Source organism: Callospermophilus lateralis, chromosome 10 (genome assembly GCF_048772815.1).
Source record: "Callospermophilus lateralis isolate mCalLat2 chromosome 10, mCalLat2.hap1, whole genome shotgun sequence".
In the NCBI taxonomy this organism is placed as follows: domain Eukaryota; kingdom Metazoa; phylum Chordata; class Mammalia; order Rodentia; family Sciuridae; genus Callospermophilus; species Callospermophilus lateralis.
In genome coordinates, this window is record NC_135314.1 from 49,173,765 (window position 1) to 49,197,434 (window position 23,670).

The 23,670-nt window shown below is 36.7% G+C and overlaps 1 protein-coding gene across 3 annotated transcripts; it reads left to right on the plus strand.

Annotated features, from left to right (window-relative positions):
* The first annotated feature begins 4,523 nt into the window (after positions 1–4,523).
* Plaat1 (phospholipase A and acyltransferase 1) lies at positions 4,524–22,717 on the plus strand. 3 transcript variants are annotated; one of them, XM_076868426.1, is made up of 4 exons: positions 4,524–4,613; positions 13,122–13,260; positions 16,978–17,243; positions 22,561–22,717. In XM_076868426.1, the coding sequence occupies exons 2-4, from the start codon at positions 13,122–13,124 to the stop codon at positions 22,660–22,662; spliced, it is 507 nt and encodes a 168-aa protein (XP_076724541.1). In that variant the 5' UTR covers positions 4,524–4,613; the 3' UTR covers positions 22,663–22,717. The 3 variants fall into 3 exon arrangements, with proteins under 3 accessions (XP_076724541.1, XP_076724540.1, XP_076724542.1); XM_076868425.1 differs by lacking the exon at positions 4,524–4,613 and adding an exon at positions 5,276–5,470; XM_076868427.1 differs by lacking the exon at positions 4,524–4,613 and adding an exon at positions 5,475–5,558.
* Positions 22,718–23,670: the final 953 nt, after the last annotated feature.

Consider the following 23,670-nt stretch of genomic DNA (forward strand, 5'->3'; position numbering starts at 1 on the left):
TTGATTATATAAACACTTCAGATATCTGTCTGTGATTCTTTCCCCAAAATATCTTTATGTCCTTTGTTTGGAGAGCAATTTATACATTAGGAAACACTGTCCAGACACATATTTAAATTCCCAGGAATAATTAATTTGGTAAAACTTGTGGCATTTTTCTCCCAACAGTCAAGATATATATGCATCTGCACACATGGAAAATCTACAGAGGATTTGAATGTAACCACAAATGTGTGGGGAGGGGAAAATGCTGATGCTTTATCAAGTATTTTCTGATGAAAAAAACCTGATTTAAGGACACCATATTCAGAGAGATATAAATACACGTAAATAAACATGTTTTTTTTTTTTTCCCTCAGTAATGCCTGAGATCTCTGAATTTCTCTATAATTACATTTAGCAGAGGAAAACAACCTGATCCAGGTCTGTGCGGAGCAGCTCTCTGCAATCTGTCAGCTGCTCACAGTGCTGTAACCCACTGATCACCGCCTCAGCCCTTCCATAAATACTGCAGGCTGTGTGCGTGTGGTTTACGGAACTTCACAGGTTTCCATGGATACGTGAATTTTAGTGCTAAAGCACATTTACTATTGCTTTTCTTGTCACCAAGAGTCCTGTAAACACTTGTGCTTTAAGATTTTGTGCAGAATTTTAGCATTTTATAGAGGAAAAGTCAGAATTAACTTTTTTCCAAATACATTGCATGATTTTCCCGTAGGGCCAAGGCCCTGAAATCATTTATATCTCTGGCTTCTTTTTAGTGATGTATTTTTATTTATTAGACAAATAAAAGACATAACTAAAATAAAAACCAAAATAAAAGGCTTAACTACATGGCAGGATCACTTTCAAGTGACATATTTATAGTATGAAAATGTTACAATTAATAAATAAGGCAACTTGCTCTGAATTTAAATGTGAAAAGTGATAACTCAGGAAAGCAATTATAGGAATACTGTGCATATATTTAACCATTTTTCTTCCTAAATATGGTGAAATTTAAGGGTAATTTTTAAAGATTTCTTTCTGTCATATTTATTGATAAACTTAAGTTTAAATTATTCTTTCTTATATCCATTAAGCTTTTTATATAGTAAAAATCTGTGACTGTGGACTGCCATGGTCACAGATTTTTCCCATTTCATGCATGTATAAAAGGCTCAGAGGCTCAGAAAGTGTGTAAGGACCATGCCCCATGTAATACTGCTAGCAAGGGGTTGAGCTGAGACTGGAACCCAGGACTCCTGTCTCCCTGCCCGAGGCTTTTACATTGTCTTTTTCTTGGGCAGAACACAGGCTACTTCTACAGAAGGCATATCCATTTACTGACAGGTTTCTGGGCCTCTGTCCTAGACTCCATTGAATCATTCCTTTCTCTATCCACTCTCTTAACTGTCCCCAGAGATTTGAGTCTGCTGAATTTACCAACTTAGTCATTTCAAATGAACATCAGCATTGGAAAGCAGCAATCACAGAGGCCACTCTTATCTTGGATGTGCATGACTTGAGGAATCTACAAGAAAACGAATTTTTAAGTTTTAAGCAGATTGAGCAAGAATGCACAAAGCAGAATGAAAGAGAAGTCTGAGAAATTTGTACAAAAAAAAAAAAATACAATCTAAGCACTTGTTGTCTGCACTCTCAAGTCAAAGAAAAAGCTTTTACTTTAATAGCATGGAATCTAAGGGACAGTGTTGGAGCTATCGAAACAATGTCTCAACTCTCACTCATGGTGCTAATGTAGCCAATGTATCATCTCTGCAGATATCTCCTTTAAGGCCACGAGATCATCAAAAGACCATCTTCATACCAAGTCTTATTCAGCTTGTATTGTACAGATCTTTTATTTTTGTGGGTCTTATTTTTTTAACAACATGTAGACAATGTTTATTTATTTTACCTTTAATTATTAAGATACTTGAATTTATATCCACTTCTTTTCTTACTTTTGTTTTGAATTGGCAGATAATAATTGTATATATTTATGGAGTTTTTTTTAAAGCTATTTTGAAATGTTTAATACAATATTGTTAACCTGTACTCTTTTTTTTTAAAGAGAGAAATTCTTTTTTTTTTAAGAGGGGGGGGAATTTTTTTAATATTTATTTTTTAGTTTAAAAACTAAAAACTAAAAAATATGGTGCTGAGGATCGAACCCAGCGCCCCGCGCATGCCAGGTGAGCATGCTACTGCTTGAGCCACATCCCCAGCCCCAAGAGAGAGAAAATCTTTTTTTTTTTTTTTTTTGGTAGATGGACACAACACAATACCTTTATTTTTATGTAGTGCTGAGAATCGAACCCCGGGTCCCGCGAGTGCTCTACCGCTGAGCCACAATTCCAGCCCCTAACCTGTGCTCTTTTTAAATCTAAAAATAAGGCTTTAGGGCTGCGGGTGTAGCTCAGTGATACAGTGTGCGTTTAGCACTCACAAGGCCCTGGGTTCCATCCCCAGCACCACACAATAAACAAATAAATAAATGCAATACTTTGCTTTTGCTGTCTAATGAAAGAGGTGTTTGGATAGAGGAAGGCTTTTGACTAAGACCTGGCTTCAGTTCTACCCTCTGTCCACAGCTCCATGTCTCAGGTCTCACAGTAACTGCCAGGAGCTGAACAGTCACAGGTTTGTTGTCAGCATCAAATGCACAAAAGATATGAAAGTGCCTTACTATCTACAAGATACCTAAATACACAGAAATATATACAGGCTCGTTTTGAGGCCTCCATTAGTATCACAAAATGCCAGCAATGCCAATTGATTTTAGTCTCCATGTGTTAAAAACACAAATAATGACTTTTGTTCCCTCACAGACCTTTTGCTAGAATGTGGACTATTTATTTAATAACAAACATGACTAAATCATCTCCATTATGGTTATTTCAATATGTTTAAACCCAACCAGGCAGCAACTGAAAGTGCTGTCCATTTAATAGCCAAAATAATGGGGAACTGGTAATTTGGCTGTATTCTAACATCTGCTCCTACTGTGTACCATGCACAGCCCTCTAGATCCCAAGATTATAGCTCTAGATTCAAACTTTGCCTATTTCTGCCCCAAGACTAATGCCTCATTTATGAATGGAAATGTTAATTCTGAGCTGCTGATCCAATAGAGTACCACCAGAGATCAATCATCTCTTCCACTGATAGATATGAGGGGAGACTTGGCCCTCCTGTACTACAAAGCTGTGTTTCTCCTATAAACTCCATTCATACATTGAATGCATTTTATCTACACCTGGCAGGAACCTAGAACTAAAATCACAAGATTTATTTCATTTTAATTCTATTATGAGGCATTTAATCACAAATACCCCCAAAATGAAAAGATAATTTATCATCTTGCCCTGACTGAGCAACTCTCCTCAGTTCACATTCATGAATCCATAATGCAGGGAGGAGACTGGATGATTAAGTGTCCGATTAGAGAAAACAGATTAACCTGGCAAACATAATAAATTTAGCTCATAAGCGGGATGGCTTTATAAATGCTCACAGTAACTCTCCTGTATAAAATCATGAACCACTTCCTTCAGTGATGACTCAATTGAAGTAGTTGAGGAGCATAATAAAATAAATGCATGTTTATGGCTTTCTCTTTGAGACATTAATAAGGTATTGAAAGGCATATCAGATTCAGTTTATAACTCTAACTATATATTAAATAGGAAACCTGTAAGAAAAATATTAGCACATAAAAATAACAAAGTTATGACCTCCCAAACATTCTAGTTTCTACTTTGCCAAAATTTTGTTTGCCAACGATATCTAGATTTCAAATACTTTCCATGACTTTCTGGGCACTCTATGTTTCCAAAATTGCCAAAAACAGACCTCAAGTTTCAGATCATGCAAGTTTACCCATGATTTTCTTAATTGAACCCAATTCCTTAACAAAACAAAAACAAACTCAGCTGCATATTTAGGTAGTTCTTATTATGAATAACACATAAAATCAGCTAGCTATATTAGCTTTTGAATCAGTAGGGGGGAAATCCTTTTAATTGAAATTCCATTTACATCAGAATAAAAACCTAGAGCTAAAACATAGTGTACTGTTTATTCCTGATGAGTGTATTCTAACATTTCTAGGTGCAACAAGATAGGTAATCTTTGCAACCATGGTGCCTAGCACATGGTATCATGAAGTTTAGTTGGTTCAAGTGACTGGGAGGGATGCAACAGTTCAGGTGAGGAAATAGTTAAAAGAAAAGAGCTCTGCAGTGCTCCAAAAGATCCACTTAAGACTCTGCCAAGGCTGGTTAGTATTTCTGGCCTGTCTTTGTCTCTTCGTAGTCGTCTTTGTTGTTGTTGTTGTTGTTCTAAGCAGTGAGTAAAAGGATACTCTCCACGCCCAGCTTTATTTTTAAACTTACAGGGCTGTATTCCTGGAGACCTCTGCTGGCCTACCTGGCTTGGAAGAGTCTGTTAGGCCCTGCTTTGTCACATGAATCTGAGTCACGCTGAATAAGGGACTTGCTCTGCTCATCTTTCTAGAACCAGGATCCTTTTCAGGGACGGAGCTGGGCAGGGCAGGGTAGGCGGGGAGGGGAATGAGCTTCTTGAGAAAATCTGGTCTTTAATAAAGAACCCATCCTATCCAGAGCCAGGTAAATTTCCCACTGGCGGAAACCAGTACCAGGAGGCCCAGTGGGGGACTACTCATGCTTTTTCCATCGATCTTCTTGCTTCTCCCGACTCTGTAAACCTTGGGCCTGGGAATGGTGACAGGAAGGAATCCAAAAGGAATTGGCTTTTGTGTATCCTCGCTCCTGGATGCTTTCTTGGAGTGCAGGGACCAGGATCTCTTCCTCCTTGGAGGAATTCATGTAGAGCTAGAACAGGGTGTAATATGAATTGCTGATGAGGGTATACTAACGTGTCTAGGTTCAACTAGATGGGTTACCTTTATAACCGCAGCGCCTAGCACAGCGCCTGGTATCATGAAAGTTAGTTGCAGAAAGATCCAAGTGGCTGGCCGGGATGTAACTGTTCGAGGTTGCGCTCTGAGCGCTGGATTCGTGTGCTTCATTGTGCAGGGGGCGTGCTATGTCTGTGCTTCTGGGTCGAGGCGGGTGCAGCGGGTGCAGCTTGTGTATGCAGGTGGGTATAAATAAAGGGTCAAACTAAGATGAACCGCCAGGCCAGAAGGCTGGGGCTCGGAGCTGGGCGGGCCGGACCTCTGGCGGCGTGCCCCGACCTCGGGGGCGGAGCCGACAGCCCAGAGCGTGAAGCGTGGGGCGCATGCGCCGCTGCGTCCCGAACGCAGTGCCTTGCGCTGCTGGCGCCCGCGGAGGGGCGGTCTTCGAGCGCTTGGGCTGGCGTTGGCACTGGTGGCCGGCCAGTGGGGGTCCACCGCTACGGCTTGGCCTCTTCCGGGTACTGATGGAGTCGCCACGGATTCTCTAGGAGGAGGGTCCGCAACTGCGAGCCAGGGAGAACCCGGGACATCAGCACCTGCTGCCGGGTGAGGGGAGACCCCGGGCTTGAGAGTGCTGGCGAAGGGAAGGAGGACCTCCAGATGCCCAGGAACCTCTTTCACAAAAGCTCCGAGGGTTAGAGAGCATCTGATCTAATTCATCCCCGCCCCCTCCCCCAAATGAAGGCACTGAGTCCGCAGGGGGAAAAAAAAAGAGACTTGCTTCCTCCACTGAGGAGGCTATGAAGTGGCAGAACTGGGACTAGAAGCAGTCTGCTTATCAAGGCTTTTTACACCTACTATCCTTCACTGAAATGAATATGAATAGTAGTACTAGGGGTCAAGATTATCTTAGCATTTGATGGTGCTATTTGGCATTCAGGATTATGAATATGACTCATGTAATGGGAAAATTCAGCCACTTGTGACCTCCCTGAGCTTGAGTTTCTTATTCTTCCATTCATGAAACATTGGCTTGGTACTTATTTGTGTCAGACACTCTGCCACGAATTGAAAGTCTAGAGATGAACAAGAACCAGCCTTCCATATGAGGCAGAAGAGAAAATTCCCCAGACACCAGTTACTGGCACAGGTGTAGGAAGTGGGATGGGCCGTTGGAGAGAATGCTATATGGAAAATCAAAAGGAGATATCTTTCTGGCTGGTTGGAGAAAGACCTAAGGGAAGAGGTGGCATCTGATCTGGATCTTTGCTTGGGGACATTTGGAAGTGGGAATTTCAGGTAGAAGGTTAAATGTTAGCAAAACAAACAAAACCCCAAAACAAATCCAGCATCACAAACAGCAGCCATCACCTCCAGATGTGTGTAGGGGAAAATGGTTTGATTTACCTAGAATATAGGATGCATAGAGGCCAAAATTATGAAGAAAGCAAAACTGGGAGTCAGTGATGGGGAGCTTTGGAAGACTCCAAGCAGAACATGTTGGTGGTGCTGTTGCTGAGGATAGTTAATTTACCCTGGAGTGGAACTCAGCAGTAGAGAGAGATTATTGGACCAAGGATCCATGTAGCTGTGAGGATCTGAGATGCGCCAGTCTGGTAGCAAAGGGCTTCAAGGAAGCACTTCAGTGTAGCAGTATTATAGAGAATTCAGCTGAAATGGGAAAGGGTCCAAATCACATCAGGAGGCTGAGAGTTCCACTCTGTCCCTGACTATACAGGAAACACTTATTTCTTTTGATGCATCCCCAGGGACCAAGATGGAGCTATAAACAGAGCAGCCTGTTTTGGCAATTGAAATGGGAAATTCCTGCTACAAAGATGAAAGTCTTACCCTCATACCACTATATTATAACCGAGTCATGCAGTTCTGTGCAAGTGAACTGTTAAATTGAAACATCTTTACCTTAACGTTGACACAGAGATTGTAGTAGGGGACTTTTTAAATGCATCTTTAATTGGTTCTATATTATCTCAAACTTATAAAGTACCATGTTACACATCTGTGCCTGAATGAAATTGATAGATGTGGTCCAGGTAAATCACATTAGACAAGCACACAGGTTATAGCCATTTGCCTAAGGTTTGAGTCTGGGCACTCTATAGATGCTTCCTGCCCCACCTTGACACTTCCTAGGCAGGAGAGATGCAGGGATTCCCTAGCAAGACTCCACTTCCCATTACTCACTGGTTCTGCATATAAATGTTTATATGAAATACATATTTATGTGCTTTTACAGCTTCTCCATCTAATAGGTGTTTGAAAGAAGGGAAAAGATGAAATGTTATTTAGTTATTACTTTGATTAATGATATTAATCAAATGGTATAAAAAAGGAGTATGAAGTCTGAAGTATGAAGATCTAAAATTAAATTCTAGTTTTGTCACTTTCTACCTGTGTGACATTAGGTCTGGCACTTAACTCATTAGAGTCTCCATTTGTTTCCTCATCTGTGATCATAATAATCAGTTCACAACTGTTAACAAGTCACCACTATAATTCTCCCTTTTACCTTTTTATAGCCACACCATGTTCTTCCACCACTTCCATAGCCCCTGACAACCATGATCCATTCTCTATTTTTATAACTTTGGCATTTCAAGGTTGTTATATACTGGGGGGATTATGAAGTATGCCCCCCATTCAGCATACTTCTCTGGAGATTCATTCAGATTTTGCATATATCAATAATTGTTACAGGTTATGGAGAGCTGGGATGTGGCTCAATGTTGGAATGCTTACCTGGTATATTGAAGGCCCTGGTTTCAATCCTTAGCACTGAAAAAAGAAATGTTGCATTTTATTCCATACTATACCTTCAGCACAGTTATCTTTTTGTGTTGACACATACTAATTGTACTTATTATTGAGGTTCAGTTTAATATTCCATCTATACATATGGAATATAAACACATGCATATAATGTACACCACTCTTTTTTACCCTCCTCACCTTCTTCTTCCTAATCTCTAGTAATTACTATTCTACTTTCAAATTAACTTTTTTTTTCTTTTCTCCCACATTTTAGAGAAAATGTGGTACTTATCTTTCTGTGCCTGGCTTATTATTTTTCTCCTCCTTCTCCTTTTCCTTCTCCTTTTCTTTCTCTTCCTTCTTCTTCTTCTTCTTCCTCCTCCTCCTCCCCTACCTTCTAACTCCTCCTCCTCTTTGTTGAGTTTTTTGACTTCCTTATATATATTCTGGCTATCAACCCCTTGTCAGATGTATAGTTTGCAATATTTTTTCCCATTCTGTAGGTTGTTTCTCCACATGTTGATTGTTTCATTTGCTGTGAGGAAGCTTGTTAGTTGATTTAATCCCATTTGTCTATTTTTGCTTTTGTTTCCTATGCTTTGGTGGTTCCAGTCAGAAAATCATTGCCTGCACCAATGCCTTAAAGTATTTTCCCTATTTCTTCCTAGTAGTTTCACAATTTCAGGTCTTACACATTTAGGTCTTTGTTCCATTTGTAACTGATTTTTGTATAGGGTGGGAGATAGGTATCAAGTTTCAGTCTTATGCTTATGGATAACCAATTTTTCAAACACCATTTATGAAAGAGACTGTTCTTTATCAAATGTGTGTTTTTGACACCTTTGTTGATAATCATTTGGCTGCAGATGTATTGGTTTATTTCTGGGATTTCTGTTCTGGTCCATTGATCTGTACTTGTACTTCTCTGTTTATGTCAATATCATACTGTTTTTGTTACTGTGACTCTGTAGTATTTCTTGAAATCTGGTGGTGTTAACAAAAAAAAAAAAAAAACCAAAACAGCTATTGTGATGCCTTGATCTGTATTCTAAAGATTGCATTGGCTGTTGACGGTCTTTTGTGCTTGCATATAAATTTAAAGATGGTTTTCTCTAGTTCTTTGAAGAATGTCATTAGTATTTTGATGGTATTGCATTGAGTCTGTAGATCACTTTGGGTTGTATGGGTATTTTAATAATATTAATTCTTTCAATGAACATGGAAGGTTTTTCCATCTTTTTGTATCTTCAATTTCTTTCATCAGTGTTTTGTAATTTTCATTGAAGGGGTCTTTCACTTCCTTAATTAAGTCTGTTCCTAAGTGCTTTTTGTGGTTATTTCTTTCATGGTTTCATTCTTTGTAAGTTTGTTATCAGTGTATAGAAAAACCACAAATTTTCGTATGTTGATTTTGGATCCTGCTACTTTCCTTAATTTTTTTGGTCAATTCTAATAGTCTTCTAGTTGTTTTTAAAGGTGTGTGTGTATAATATTTAAATATGTATTTATATATGTAAATATGTAAATAACACAAACAAGGATAATTTGATTTCCTTCGTATTTGTATGCCTTTTATTTCTTTCTCTGGCCTAATTGTTTTATAACTATTACTATATTGAATAATAGAGGTGAGAGTGGAAACAGATTTTTGTTGGTTAGTCAAGCCAAAGGTTTAGCAATTTTGTTTATCTTTTCAAAGAACCCTCTCATTTATTGATCTTTTGGACTTTTTTAGTCTCTATTTAGTTTATTTCTACTCTGATCTTTGTTATTTATTTTCTTATACTAATTTTGGGTTTGGTTTGTTGTTGTTTTTTTAAGTCCTTGAGATACTTCATTAGGGTGCTTATGTAAAATCTTTCAATTTTTTGAAGCAGATGCTCATTGCTATAAACTTCTCTCATAGTACTGCTTTTGCTACCATCCACAAGTTTGGCTTTGTTGTGCCATTTTTGTTTTGAGAAAATTTTAAAATTTTTCTCTAACTTCCTCAGTGGCCAACTGTTTGTTCAAAACTTTATTGTTCAGTCTCCATGCACTTATATAATTTCTAAAATTTCTTTTGTTTTTGACTTCTAGTTATATTCAGTTGTGATTAAAAAAGATACACGATATGATTGCATTTAAAAAATTTGTTAATGTTTGTTTTGTAACCTAATATATGGTATAGTCTAGAGAAGGTTCTATAAACTGTTAAAAAAAATTGTGTATTCTGCGACTGTTGGATTAAGTGCCTGCCCATTTGATTTGTGGTGTACTTTAACTGATGTTTCATTGTTGATTTTTTTGTTTGTTTTTTTGGTCTGTGTGAGCAGACCATTGATGAAAGCAGAGTGTTGAACTCTCCCACTATTGTTGTATTACAGATGAACGCTCCTTTTAGATCTATCAGTGTTTGTTTTATAAAATGGGTGCTCCAAAATTAGGTGTGTATTAATAATTGTTGTATCTTACTCTTATTGAATTGACTCATCGAACATTATATTGTGATCTCCTTTGTCTCATCTTACAGCTTGTGTCTTAAAGTTTATTTTGTCAGATATAAGTATAGCTACTCTTGCCCATTTTAGGCTTCCCTTTGTTTGGAATATAGTTTTCTACACTTTCACTTTCAGTCTGTGTATCTTTGCTGGTCAGGAATTTTTTTTGTAGGCAGCATATTGTTGGACATTTTTTTTTTATCAATTCAGCAAGCCTATATATTTTATTGGAGAATTTCATCCATTTATATTTAAGGTTATTTTTGGTGGATAAGGACTGATATATCATTTTGTTGATTTTCTTCTAGGTATTTTATTTATTCTTTGTTTTTTTCCTTCCTCTAGTTCATTTGTATGATTTGATAATTTATTGCATTGATAATGTTTGATTCCTTTCTCTTTATCTTTTGCATATTCAGTCTTTTAGTAGGATTTATTCTTTCTCATATGTTCATAATGGTAGGTGTCTTTCTTTTTTGGATGTAGGACTCCCTTAAACATCTTCTATAAGGCTGGTCTGGTGGTCACAAATTCCCTCAGTTTATGCTTATCTTAGAAGGTCTTTATTTCTCCTGAATTTCTGAGGTAAAGCCTCAGTTGGATAGAAATTTTGGTTGTAGCTATTTTCTTTCAGTCTTTGGAATATGTCATTCTATTCCCTCATAGCACTGGGATCCCAGGAAACCTCAGTAGCAATAGCAACTGAGGAAGGGGTAGTTGCACTCTTTCTGATTACACACAGACACTGTTTCTTTTTACATTTTACATTTTTGTGGGTCTGATATTTGGTTGGATACAAGGTCCCTGCTGCTAAAACAAGTTTGGAGACTATTGGATTTGATGGAATCTGAAGTCTCATTTTGTTGTAATTCTAAGAGAAGAGTGTCAGAACCCACTTATCCCCTTACACATTACCCTTCAGGTTCCTCCCTTTGTTTTCTGGAGGAATATCTTGTGTGAAATGTTTTCCTTGTTATCTCTTTTTATAAATATGATAGACTTTGTGTAATCAATTAACTTACACTTCATAAATCAGAAATGGAAAATGTGTTAAATAGATTAAAATTTTGTGGTAGAATTGTCTATCTCATAGAATTATCAATTGTGGGTAGAAGAGGGGAAAAGGAACCAAAATCACATATCAGTCATGAGCCAGTCTCAAGCTTTGCAGATAACCACCTCTCCCTTACCGTCACCTGTCCAGCTCTTGCCAGTTTTCATAAAGCATTTGTGTCCACTTTTAACCAGTTCCCCAAGAATTAGTTTCTTTCAACAGATATTTGAGATAAGTTAGTCAGTTCTATATTCTTATGCCTATCTTCAAAATGAGGAAACTGAGAATGGGTCTGAGTAACCTGCCCAAAATTATAGAACTGACAAAGAACAAGTAGAAGATGGAAAGAAAAGCTCACATTATTAATGCCTAGCCCAGCTATTTTCCCTTTCTATTTTATAATATAAGTGTCTCAATGGGTATTTTCCAAGCTGGCATTTGCTATGGTACCTTTTATCTGTAAAATTGGGTAATAATATAATAAATAGTTGTGAGGATTTTTTTTTCATTTAATTAGGGTTAATTGAGATGGTGCACTTAAAAAAGGAAGTTGTATTACAAAGTGCTCCCTGTTCAAATGGTGGTGGTTATTATAAGTTCAGCTATAATAGGTCCCAAATTCCAGTAGGCAGCTGTGTGTGCTTGTTGATTCCTATTCATGGGAAATGTGTTTGTTTATGTCATGGTATATATCTATTTTCCTTTTATTCCCCACGTGGCCAAATTGTGAAATGTCATATTAATAAGACTCAGACATATTTGTGACGGTGGATAGACTTAACGGTTTCTATAAAGGGGTTTTAATAGTTATTTTTCAGCAGATGGACAGCTTACATTTGGCCACGTTTCTGTAACAGTGTGATGATTGAAGTTTTCAACAGATGGCACACAAATACTTGGGAAAACACCCTTCCAATATTAATTGCTATATAAAAGACTTTTAGAGTACCAAAAGGAAAAGAAAGAAAGAAAGTCTGCATTCCCAAGTCCTTAGCCTATGCTATTATAATCATAATCTAGATGATTTGGAAGTTTCCATTTCTGGCACTTGAATTTATTTTGTAAATGAGTGTACATGTCTGCATTAGAGTGAGATGATGAGGAATACTCTTTTGACAATTTAAATTCAACATGCATGCAACATTAAATCTTCCTCTGATTGTAGATGGATGGATGTAACTTTCTTTTGCTGAGTTATTCTACTTCTATGCCATACATAGAAAATGTATCCTCCATAAAAATCAGCTGTCAGAGACTTATATGTTTTTTTCCCAAAGAGTATTGACTTAGAAGGAGATAAAAACCTCACCAACTTAGAATTTTCAGACTTATTCATCCATATGATAAACCACCCAACCTTCTAAGTTGTCCTGCTTGTACTGAGAACCACCTTGCTCTGCTTCCTCTTCTCCTTGATTTTACTTTGCTGAATACAAAAGGCTAAAAGACTTCTGATCTTATGCTCAGGAATCCTGATTTTTCATGCTAAGTGCCAGCATATAGAAACTTTGTAGTATTTTTTAGTGTACTCATAGATTGAGCATTTACACAGTAAAACAAATAAAAAATGCATATGCAGCATTTACTTTCTATTCCCCCTTTCTCTTCCAAATAAAACATATTTTAATACTTAATATTTTTTATTTTGCATATAAGTAATTTATATTATTCATGAATTTAAGGAGAGAATTATAAAAAATTTGAGTTGTTGAAATTGATCAGGATGAGAAAAGCATTACTATAGAAAATAAGAGCAGAAAAATTTGTTCACCACTTGCACATATAATTCAGTGTTGGTGTCATTTCAAGAGAAGCACAGTGGCATGGGTAAGTCTTTAATAAGGAATACAGTCTCGATAAATTCTGTGCTCTCCATTTCTGTTAAAGTCATGAACTGATTCTCTTTTGGCAATTTTTATCAGCAAGATCATCCTTGTGACTGTGCTTTCAGATGGCGCTTAATGGGTGCTTCAGTTTGGACTATCATGCCAACCCACACCCAGGGGACTTGATTGAAGTATTCCGTCCTGGCTATCAGCACTGGGCGCTGTACTTGGGTGATGGTTATGTCATCAACATAGCACCTGTAGGTAAGGTTTATTTCTAGTAGCTCCTAGAGTTTTTTAGTTTTCTTATAATAAGAAGAAATCATAAACAAAATCATAAAACAGATATATAATGTAGAAAGTAAATAAATCAAGCTAATCTAGATTTAGGAAGGACATTCTAACAGAAGCACATTGTCATTGAAGAAATCACAAAGGCCAATTAATGTTAAAATGTAAAGCCTCTATACTAAAAAAAAAAAAGAAATCACAAAGTATAAATAACCATCCCCATTAGTCATGCTCAAACATGACTAAGTTAAATATCCTTATAACATATTTTAATACTTAATATTTTTTATTTTGCATATAAGTAATTTATATTATTCATGAATTTGTGGATTTAAGGGGAGAATAAAAAAATTGAGTTGCTAAAATTGATCAGGATGAGGAAAGCATTACTATAGAAAATAATACAAATTATTATTTAGCTACAGAATATTTATATAACACAAGTAGATGATTCAACACCTATTCGTAGATTATTTAGTATGTGCTGAATACTGTTAGAAATGTAGACATCTCCCTGCATGGTAAAGCTTATATTTTAAGAGAGAGAGACACTGAGAGAGACCCCCAAAACAAATTACAGTAGTAAATGTTAGAAGGGAGATAAGTGATATAGAAAAAAATCAGTCAAATAGGTGGAATAAGAAGTGCCAAAGGCAGGGAGATGGAGGTGAGGTGTTGTGATTTTAAATAAAGGGGTCAGGAAAAATTCATAAGAAAGTACTGTTTGAGGAAACAAGTCAGATTCTATCTGGGGAAATGATAATCTAGGCTGAGAGGATAGCAAACCCCCAAATCCCAACAAACAAATGACGAAGAATTGTGAACAGTTTGTAAAAGAAGAGCAAAAACTAACACACATTTTTAAAAATTTCAACTCTGTAGTCATCTACAAATTGTAAAATAAAACAAAGACAGATTGCATGCCTGTTTCAGTAGCAAAGGATAAAAAGTGATAGTAATCAGTGTTGATAAGGGAATAGCGAAATGAACACAAAGATATTGTTGATGGAAATGTAAACTGATAGTGTCAGTCACAGAAGCAATTTAGTACGAATTAAGTCTTAAGAGTTCATATTCTCTGACTCTAATTGTACTTCCAGGAGTCTGGGGAACTATTTAGAAATATGTACAAATACTTCTGCGTTAGGGCCTTCACTTATCTCTCATTTATAATGGTTTTAAAAAAATCGACACTGGCTTAATGTTCAATAGGGGAACAGTTATACAAATTATTATTTAGCTACAGAGTATTTAGTATCTGTATTTCAGAATTATTTATTTGCATGTAACAAAACTAGAATTAGCTTAAGTAAAAAGGTAAAAAGGCAAAGCCATTGCTTCACTGAAGGGAACTGCACAAAGGATAGAGGTGATGCTGGTCTCAGAGGTGTCTACTGTAGGATGTGAACACAATTAGGACTTTTGGACTCATATCTGCATTCTTTTTCCTATGCCTTCATTCTCCCAGGCTTTGTCTCTCTAATAAACTGAGGATGAAGAGCAGCCTGAGGCTCTCATTTTATAAAGTCTATAACTTAACAGGAAAGAGCCCTGCCTGTTGTAATTCTAAATGGTCCACTCTGAGTCCCATACCTATGCCTGGACCATCACCTTGCCCAGAACAACAGGATACTATGGTTAGCTCAGACAGAATCATCCAGTAAGAAACAGGCAGTGATGGGACAAGGAGCTGGGTAGATTAAAAACAACAGCCAATATAACAGTCATTAAAAAAAAAATAATAATAACCTGGACCTGTTTAACTGCATGGGAAACAGTATTGATAAAATATTTATTTGAAAAATGAAGATTAAAATGCAATAATCTATAATAATAAAAAATGCAATAATAATTAAAATGCAATAATAATAATGAAGAATAAAATGCAATATCATACTTGGTTTTCAAAAGAATAACTTGTATAAATACATACATATGCATGTACCTATACATGTGTTAGTAAGAGACATTCATAAAGGTACATCAAAGTGATACTGGTTGTTATTTCTAGGAGATGGGATGAGTAATTTCTATTTAAAACTTAATGCTTTATTTTTCTGTATTTTCTAAACAGTTAATGAGCACAAATTTATTAGGAATAATATATGCAAATAATATGGAATACTTTTTTTAAAAGCTATCTTTAAAGATAAGTGTGTGTAGGCCTGAGTCTAACTATCACGTGAAGTTCTGAGAATTTTAATGAAATGGTTTTTACAACATTTTGACTTACTTTCTTTTTGTTCCAAAATATTATAAGTGGAAATAGCAAATAAAATGACATTTACAATTCACAGCTGCTAATTTCCAAAGTCTGGTGATTAACACTAAGTAGCCTCACACATCTACATTATCTCTACAGTTTTCACATTGGAAAATACTGTGAGCTGTTTTCTTATTTTCCACTATGAAATTCCATATTAATGTTTTCACTTTAAGGTCCATATTAACATGGTTTAAGTAGTGAGATTTGATCCTGTAGAGTAAAATTTAATTTCTATTTCACTTATTAACTACTCTGATATTTTCTGAGTCAGTTTATCTCTCTGAACTTCAATTTCCTGATTTTTTGCATCAGGCTAGTAAAAAATTTAGAAATTTTAACTATGATAAATATGCTTCTAATGTGTAAAACTTTAAGTGTATAAAGTTAACTTAGAGTACTACTCTATTGGGAAGGAGGATAGACAGAGGATAATGGAAAAGAAAGTTTGCTTTTAATTATTAATAAGGGAGAAATTTTCTAAATTCAGATTATATGGAGACCTTTCCTCTCATGAGTCACCTGGACATGGCCAGGCATAGCAGTCATAGGCAGTCTGAGAGAGACCAGAGCCTGCCATTTAGACCTTGGCCCTGAGGAATTGCCTGTCCAGCCACAAGAACTCATAGTGATAGGTCTGAACACAAAGATTCCTGGCAGCCTCTGTGTATGTGCTTATTAAGAGAGGCAGCTGTGGTGGAGAGGCAGGGCACAGATCCTGTAACATAGGATAGGACTCCACAGGGGCCAGGTCTAGGGTATTGTATCTACTGAGGTTTGTTTTAGTTTCAGAACTTAGTTTCTTGGCCAAAGGAATTGGAAAGAGAAAAGCAGGGCCTGATCCTGATCCAAGTTGTCTCTCACAGGACTGGGTTACCATACAAGTTTCAAAACAGGAAATAGGGACCCATATTGAAGTTTAGTTTAAGGAACAAACATGAAGAGGTGATCCCGTAAGGAAGGCAGCTTAGGTGCTAAAGACAAGCCTCCTAATCACAGTGTACTACTACTAAGCCTCAATTAGTTGGCTTAAGGGTTTAGATGCTGAGAAAGAAACTTCGTGATAGAAAAGGTGAGCAATAATCTTATTTGTACTGTGTTAGAAACACATAACCAAGATGTTTAATAACACCAATCTATAGAGAACTTATTTCCCAAGAATAGGTAGGATGCTCTCACCCAATTTGTTCTATGGGAAAAAAAAAGCAAGATCTCAGAAAAATTTTCATACATTCCTAGTCATATGTTATGAGCATTATTGATAACACAGAGTGAGAGCTATGTCTAAGATTAAATGGACTATTATTTAATGGTATGTAAGGAGCAGAGCTAGGTCTAAGCATTCTAGCATTTCCAAAGTATTTAAATGGCAGTGGAGTTCAGTAGACTAGGTCACTAAACCTTGCTAACCAGAATTGTCCTTATAGATGGCATTCCTTCAGCATTTACAAGTGCCAAGTCTGTGTTCAGCACAAAGGCCCTGGTGAAGATGCAGCTCTTGAAGGATGTGGTAGGAAATGACAAATACCGAATAAACAATAAATATGATGAAACGTACCCCCCTCTCCCTGTGGATGAAGTCATGCAGCGGTCAGAGTTTGTTATTGGACAAGAGGTGGCATATGACTTACTGGTCAACAACTGTGAGCATTTTGTGACTTTGCTTCGCTATGGAGAAGGGGTTTCAGAGCAGGTGAGTTTTCTTTAGGGGACACAAGAAGTTTCTTACCTTGAGAACATAGTAACTGTTTGCTATGATAAAAGTCTCAGGCAACAGAGAGAAGGGAAAAATATGAAAATACTGAAGGACAGAGAAGGACATTGAGTTGTCCAGGGTCATGTAAGCAAGTCAATGATCAAGCTGAGACTAGAAGGGGGACATCATGAATTTTGAGCTGGAAGGGACTTAAAGTAGAATGGAGACCATATCTTTCTGTTAGTCTTCCTGCCTTCTGTTCTCCACACTTTCCTTATTACCCCACCATGCAGCTGTCTCAAATCAATAAACTCATGTGCTAAAGAGACTATACTGAAAACAATGCTGGCTTTGCTGGCTGCATCTGCCACAAACAGAGATGGTCATGCTGAGATTCTTCTCCAGTGGCCTGTAGAGGCCAACTGATAACATGCCTTGATGGGTTTATAAATGTTTTCTGTTTCCTTGCATTGTTAGGTTTCAATGCAATTTTGTGCTTTTTAAGTAGATCCTTTAAATCATCAAGCCTTTCAAGTCCTTTAACAGATTAACTTTAAGTACTTTGTAATTTTGGCAGTCATCATCACTATTGTATAGTATAGCTGACCCCCAGCTAACCACATGGTTACTTTAGTTGCCCTTTCCCTACTTGCTCTGCTGCCAGTTCAGTTTCATGGTTGATGTTTTAGCCCAAAGATTTATTAAGGTGATAAAAGAGAATGAATACATAAAACTGTTACAAGAGGAAGTCCTCTTCACCCAAAATACATATAAAAGTGTTCATTTTTTAAATTAAAATAACAAAAATAGCTTCATACCTATTAAACTCCAGGGAGTTGTCACCTGTAAAAACTTTAAAAAGAAGACTAAAAGTTCAAATAATAACTCTGTACAATTTTAATAATATTCTAAGAACTCAAATTTATTAAAGGCTTCTAGTATTTTAAAATGGTGGATCAATTATATAAACTTCTAAGAAATTAGGTTTAATTCTTCTCACAAAAGCTTGGAAAAGTTGGAGATAGAACATAATGAAAGGATGCATTTGTTTTCATTAGAAAATAATATAATTGGAAATTCATTCTCATTAGGAAGTACATTAACATAATGAGTGTTCTATTCACATGGAATGATCAATTGCTTTTGAGCCAGAACACAGAGGACACACACAAATTCATCTTCACCTTTTGCATTGAAAACGAGTATAGATAGGAAACAGTTTCCATTCCTCATCTTTGTTAATGATAAAGTTGTTCACTGCACTTAGCAAGTGATTTTTATTTATTTATATTTTGAATCTTTAGAAATGGGGAGGTATTAGTCACAGGGCACAAATTTCAGTTATATGTAAATTAGTTCAGAGATATATTATACAACAAAGTGCAAATGATTAACAGTACTGTGTTTGTTGTATACTCAAAATTTTGCTAAGATGATACATCTTACGTTAAGGGCTTTTGCCATGAAAGGAGAAAAACCACCCAAATACAACAAAGAACAAAACAATACAATAAAGTCCAGCAAAGGTAATGGGAGAAACTTGGAGGTAATGGATAAGCTTATGGCACTGATTGTGATGATGATTTCCTGGGTGTATACTTCTTTCCAAACATATCTACTTGTATACGTTTTGTTTGTGGGTATTTGTATCTGTAGACTTTTTGCATGTTGATCATACTTTAATAAGGTAAAAAGTGACATTAAATAAAAAGTAGTTAAAATCATGTTATTGCTTTGATTCAAACTTGTAACCCATCATCTTTTCATCTTTCATACCCAGACTTAATACCCATGAAAAACAAACTGTTCCTCAGTCAGTGGTAGGTCTTGGCTCCTGCATGTTCTAATGACAGTGGTGCAGTGACAGCCTTAGGAGCCTCCCTGACTGCTAGTGTTCTGCTGATGTGAGCAGGAACCCAATCTTTACCACTTAGCTAGGCGACCTAGGGTGCATTATCTATTTTATACTCTCTATGATGAGGTTGTTTTAAAAGATCTGGGACATATTTGAGGTCTCTTAGCATACTGTGTTATGCATTATTTATCCTGATGAACAGCATGCCAACAATGGATATTTTAATTACGTTTATTTTAGAATTTTTTTATATCTTTGTTAGATCCAATAAAATCTCCATCAGAAACTGCACAACTTGGATTACTCATTAATAATTAACATCATTACTATTAAATAATAGCTATTGCTAATATTATTACTAAATAATGGCTAGTATTAGATTAGCTTTTTTGGATCCCCTTAAGGCTTAGGGGCCTTGAATTTAGAAACATTTTCTTAGAAAATGGCTATGTAATTCTACAATTTAAAAAGTTAAAAATGCACAAAAATTATAGGAAGGATGGAAGGATGTCGTCCCATCCTCCTTTTTCTTTGTTTTTCTGTATTTAAAAAAAAAAATCAAATGACAGTTTTTTAGAGCAGTTTTTAGGATCACAGTGAAATCAAGCTGAGTTCTCTCCCCTTTCTTTAAACATACATTCTCCTTCACCATCAACATCTCACATCTTATTTCTTAAAACTGCCAAACTGTCTTCCAAGGTGGTCATACCATTTTGCATTCCCCTTCAGGATGAATGGGAGCTCCCATTGTTCCACATCCTCACCAGCATTTGATGTTGTCAGTGTTTTGGATTTAAGCTATTTTGATAGTCATATCGTGGTATTTTATTATTGTTTTAATTTGTAGCTAACTGATATGTATGATATCTTTTCATATGCTTTTTTTGCAAAGTCCAGATCATCTTTGGTGATATGTCTCTTGATGTGCCTTTTCCCTATTTTCTAATAGGGTTGTTCATTTTCCAATTGAATTTTAAGAGTTCTTTGTGTATTTTGGGTAAGAATCCTTTGTCAAATTTTATCATGCAAATGTTTTCTCTTATTCTATGGCTCTTTTCTGTGTTTTCCAAAAATTTAAAAAACAATATTTTTTAATGTTATATTCCCAACAAATTAATAATTCATCACATCTCAGATATTCATTTCTATATAGGAGAGTGGGTCACGATGGGTTAAAATGTGTCTGTCTTTGTATAAGGTAGCCACATACTTGAATAAACCTGATGACAACAACACATGATGACACCCTGCCTGTGCTTCAGTGCACCACTGGAGCCTTCAGTTCTCAGAAAGGAGACATTTGATATACCCTATAGTCATCTGTGACCCTGCTATGCTGATATCTGTACACAGCCACTCCAGATTAGCTAATGTTTCAGTGGGCATGCACGGATTCCCAGAATGAGGCCTTTATTAATGGCCCACAGACAGAGGCCTCCAGAGATAAAGTCTGCAGAGTCACATTTGGTGATCTTACAACCCTAAGTGAGCTATGAAATAAAGAGCTCCAATGCATGCTGCTTCACTAAGAATATCCTCAGATGTCAAAATCCTGTGCAGGCCAGATCCCATTGGTTGTAAATACAGGGGACTGTCCCAGTCAAATAGGATTTTGTTATTTATGATGGGACCTGGAATGAATGAGCATTTGGGGCCTGGGAAAATTCATGTACTGCTGGAAGTGATTTCATTGTAATGAAATCTGTCCTGTAATCTCAATGAATTTTGGCTCAGGATCAGGTTACGCATCCCCTCCACAAACCTCTAATAGTTATGAGATTTCTTTAACATCTGTGTTTCTAGAAGCTAAAAGATACCTAGTCAGTTAGGCTCGCACCTTTCTGGGTCTACCCTATGCACAAGGTCCTGTCATTTTTCCAGAGCTGTACCAGTGACATTCATTGCATTTTCATCTGTCATTGCTGTTCCATTCCCCTGTACCAGACCTTCCTGAGATCCCAGCTTCTGTCTGGAATTATACTAGGTTTGGACTTGATTTACAATCCTTTCTCCTTGCTTATTATCATTGTGGCCCTGTCTTGGGAATTCTTCCTGTATCCTACATCTTCCTGCTTTCCCCTCACCCCCATGTGCTTGGGGTGCTCTGACTTCTTGTTCTCTCACAGGGAATAATTTAGGTAGTAATTATTTAAACATTATAAATAAAATAAATAATCAAATAAACAAAGCTAAAATTATAAACTAAAATAGGGTTTCTCAGGACTCAGGGCAAATTGATGGTAGTACTACTCTCCCAAGCAACTACAGGTTGGAGCAGAGGCAGTGAGTCACAATTAGAGGCCTGAGGGAATACATGCTTCAAATACTTGGAGCAGATATTCCTACTCTGTGCCTCTTTCCTGGCCCTGGACCTTTCTGTTATTTCCACCTGGGAAGCAGCAGTTAGGAAGGCAGCACTGCCTTGCAATAGTCTGTGGGTGGCAGGCCCAGGCTGGAACCCTGTTGGTTAGACAGAAGGCATAGGCAAACGTGACCTAGGTCAAGTTTCCAACTATTGGACTGTTCCCCAAGTCATTTGAGAAAAATGTTTTGCCTGATCCTTACACCCCAGAGTACAAATGCTGTTTTCAGAACACCTGATGATGCTGAAGTGTGTGAATGTGACCTTTGTTTGGGTCATGAAATTGCACTTAAACCCATGTGGATGGAAGGCAATATCCGTTGAGTGTCATTAAAACCATGAATATTCATTAGATCCCTCATCATGATGATGATTAATACCATTAAAGTTATAAATGTCTGAACTCCTTTATGGACAATTGAGCTTGACAGTGGTTTATTTTTATTTTGTCTATATGAGAAATTAATTTGACATGATAGTTAACATCAGTATTGACTTTTCTTGAAATCTGTTTACCAGACTACAAATTTTATCTACCAAATAAGAGCTTATAGGTAGTTAGCTTAGATCATATCCTTATTTTATTGATAGACATTCTTTAGTCAGAGAAACATGCCCACCCATACACATTGTACTCACCCTGATACAGACTTACTCAAACTAGTGCATGTTCAGGAGGTAGGGGCTGCTAGAGGAAGAGCATGGGGTTCCAGAAGACTCAGCTTATCTCTCAGCATCTTGGTAGTATGACCTTGGGCAAATCACTTACAAGCTCTTAAGTTTTACAAAACAGGAATAGTTCTATCTCTCTTACTAGTGTATTGTGATGATTAGTAGTACTGGGTTCATAACTAGTCTATTTACTGTAAAGTGCTTCAAAAATATAAAGAATGCATATAAATGTGTATTTATATCATTTACATAATTATAAAAATTATACTTTTATTTCATTTTCATCTAGAATTTTAATTTGGCATTGAACTTTATTCATTGTACATTAAAATGGGTATTCAGTTTAGGAAACAAAATAAAGCTTCATTTAAGACACAGAAATGGGTATAGAATAAGATGTATTTTTTATTCTTGTTTTCTTTTAGGCCAACCGAGCAGTAAGTACCATTGGATGGGTGACAGCTGCTGTTGGTGCCTTCTCATTCCTGGGCTTGTTTTCAAAAAGACAAAGAGCAAAATACTATTAACAATTTATTGAAGAGATATTGGAACTGAAGGAATTTGTGAGGAGGAAAATAAAAAAAAAAAACCTGGAATGAATACTTACTTTCAACGCATCATTATTGTTCCAAATTCTGATGATGGATAGCAGGCTCTTTAACAAATTGCTTTCTGATATTATCTTATCATTGAGCCAAGGAAATTTCTTTCCCTACTAGCATAGATTTGCTGTGGCAACTGGAACAAAAAGCTGTAGCCTCTGAGTGAGCCAGCAGAGGATCTTAAGAAAATCACATCACATTTTATCTTCTACTGTAAATATTGTTTTCCATTTCCTTAAGGGTGGCTATTTTGCCAGAGGGATAGAGAACTATTTCCAGGGGAAAGCAAAGTTAGAACCCCAAATTGTTAGGTTAACATGTTAATTCATATTCCTTTTCTTGTGAGAAAAGAAACTGGGAAATTCTGGTTTGACAGCTTGAGGACCTGTGAGTGACAAGCCTTTTGAGGGTGTGCCTCCAACTCCCACACTCTGTAGGTGTAGGCGGGAGGGAAGAGCATGGGAGGAGCTCTTCACTTCCCAACTTCAGATCCAGTGATTTCTCTGGAATTCACTTGCTTGTCAAGAGCACATGACAATCCATGAGTGACATGGGCTGCTATTTCTACAGTTACATTTTGAATGTTTCAGGGGTTTGACATTTGAACCTTGGCAAGAGATCATCAGACGTTGATTTAATGTGCCAAAATTAGGAAACAATATCTTGTACTGCTTTTTAAGGTTTGTACTATAAGCCAAGGAGTGTCATGATTTTATTCTTACATTTTATTGGTTAGCTGTTGAATTTAAATTTATTACCATTTGAGTAGACTTCTTCATTACTGCAGGTAAGGAAAGGTGAGGCATAGGTCTTTCTAAGATGATAGTGGACACTATAACTTATCCCATAAACCACATTGCCTCTTTACCTCCTTATTCCATCCTTAAAAGCATGGCATTAGATAAAGTAGATAAAAGACAGTGAAAGTCTTGG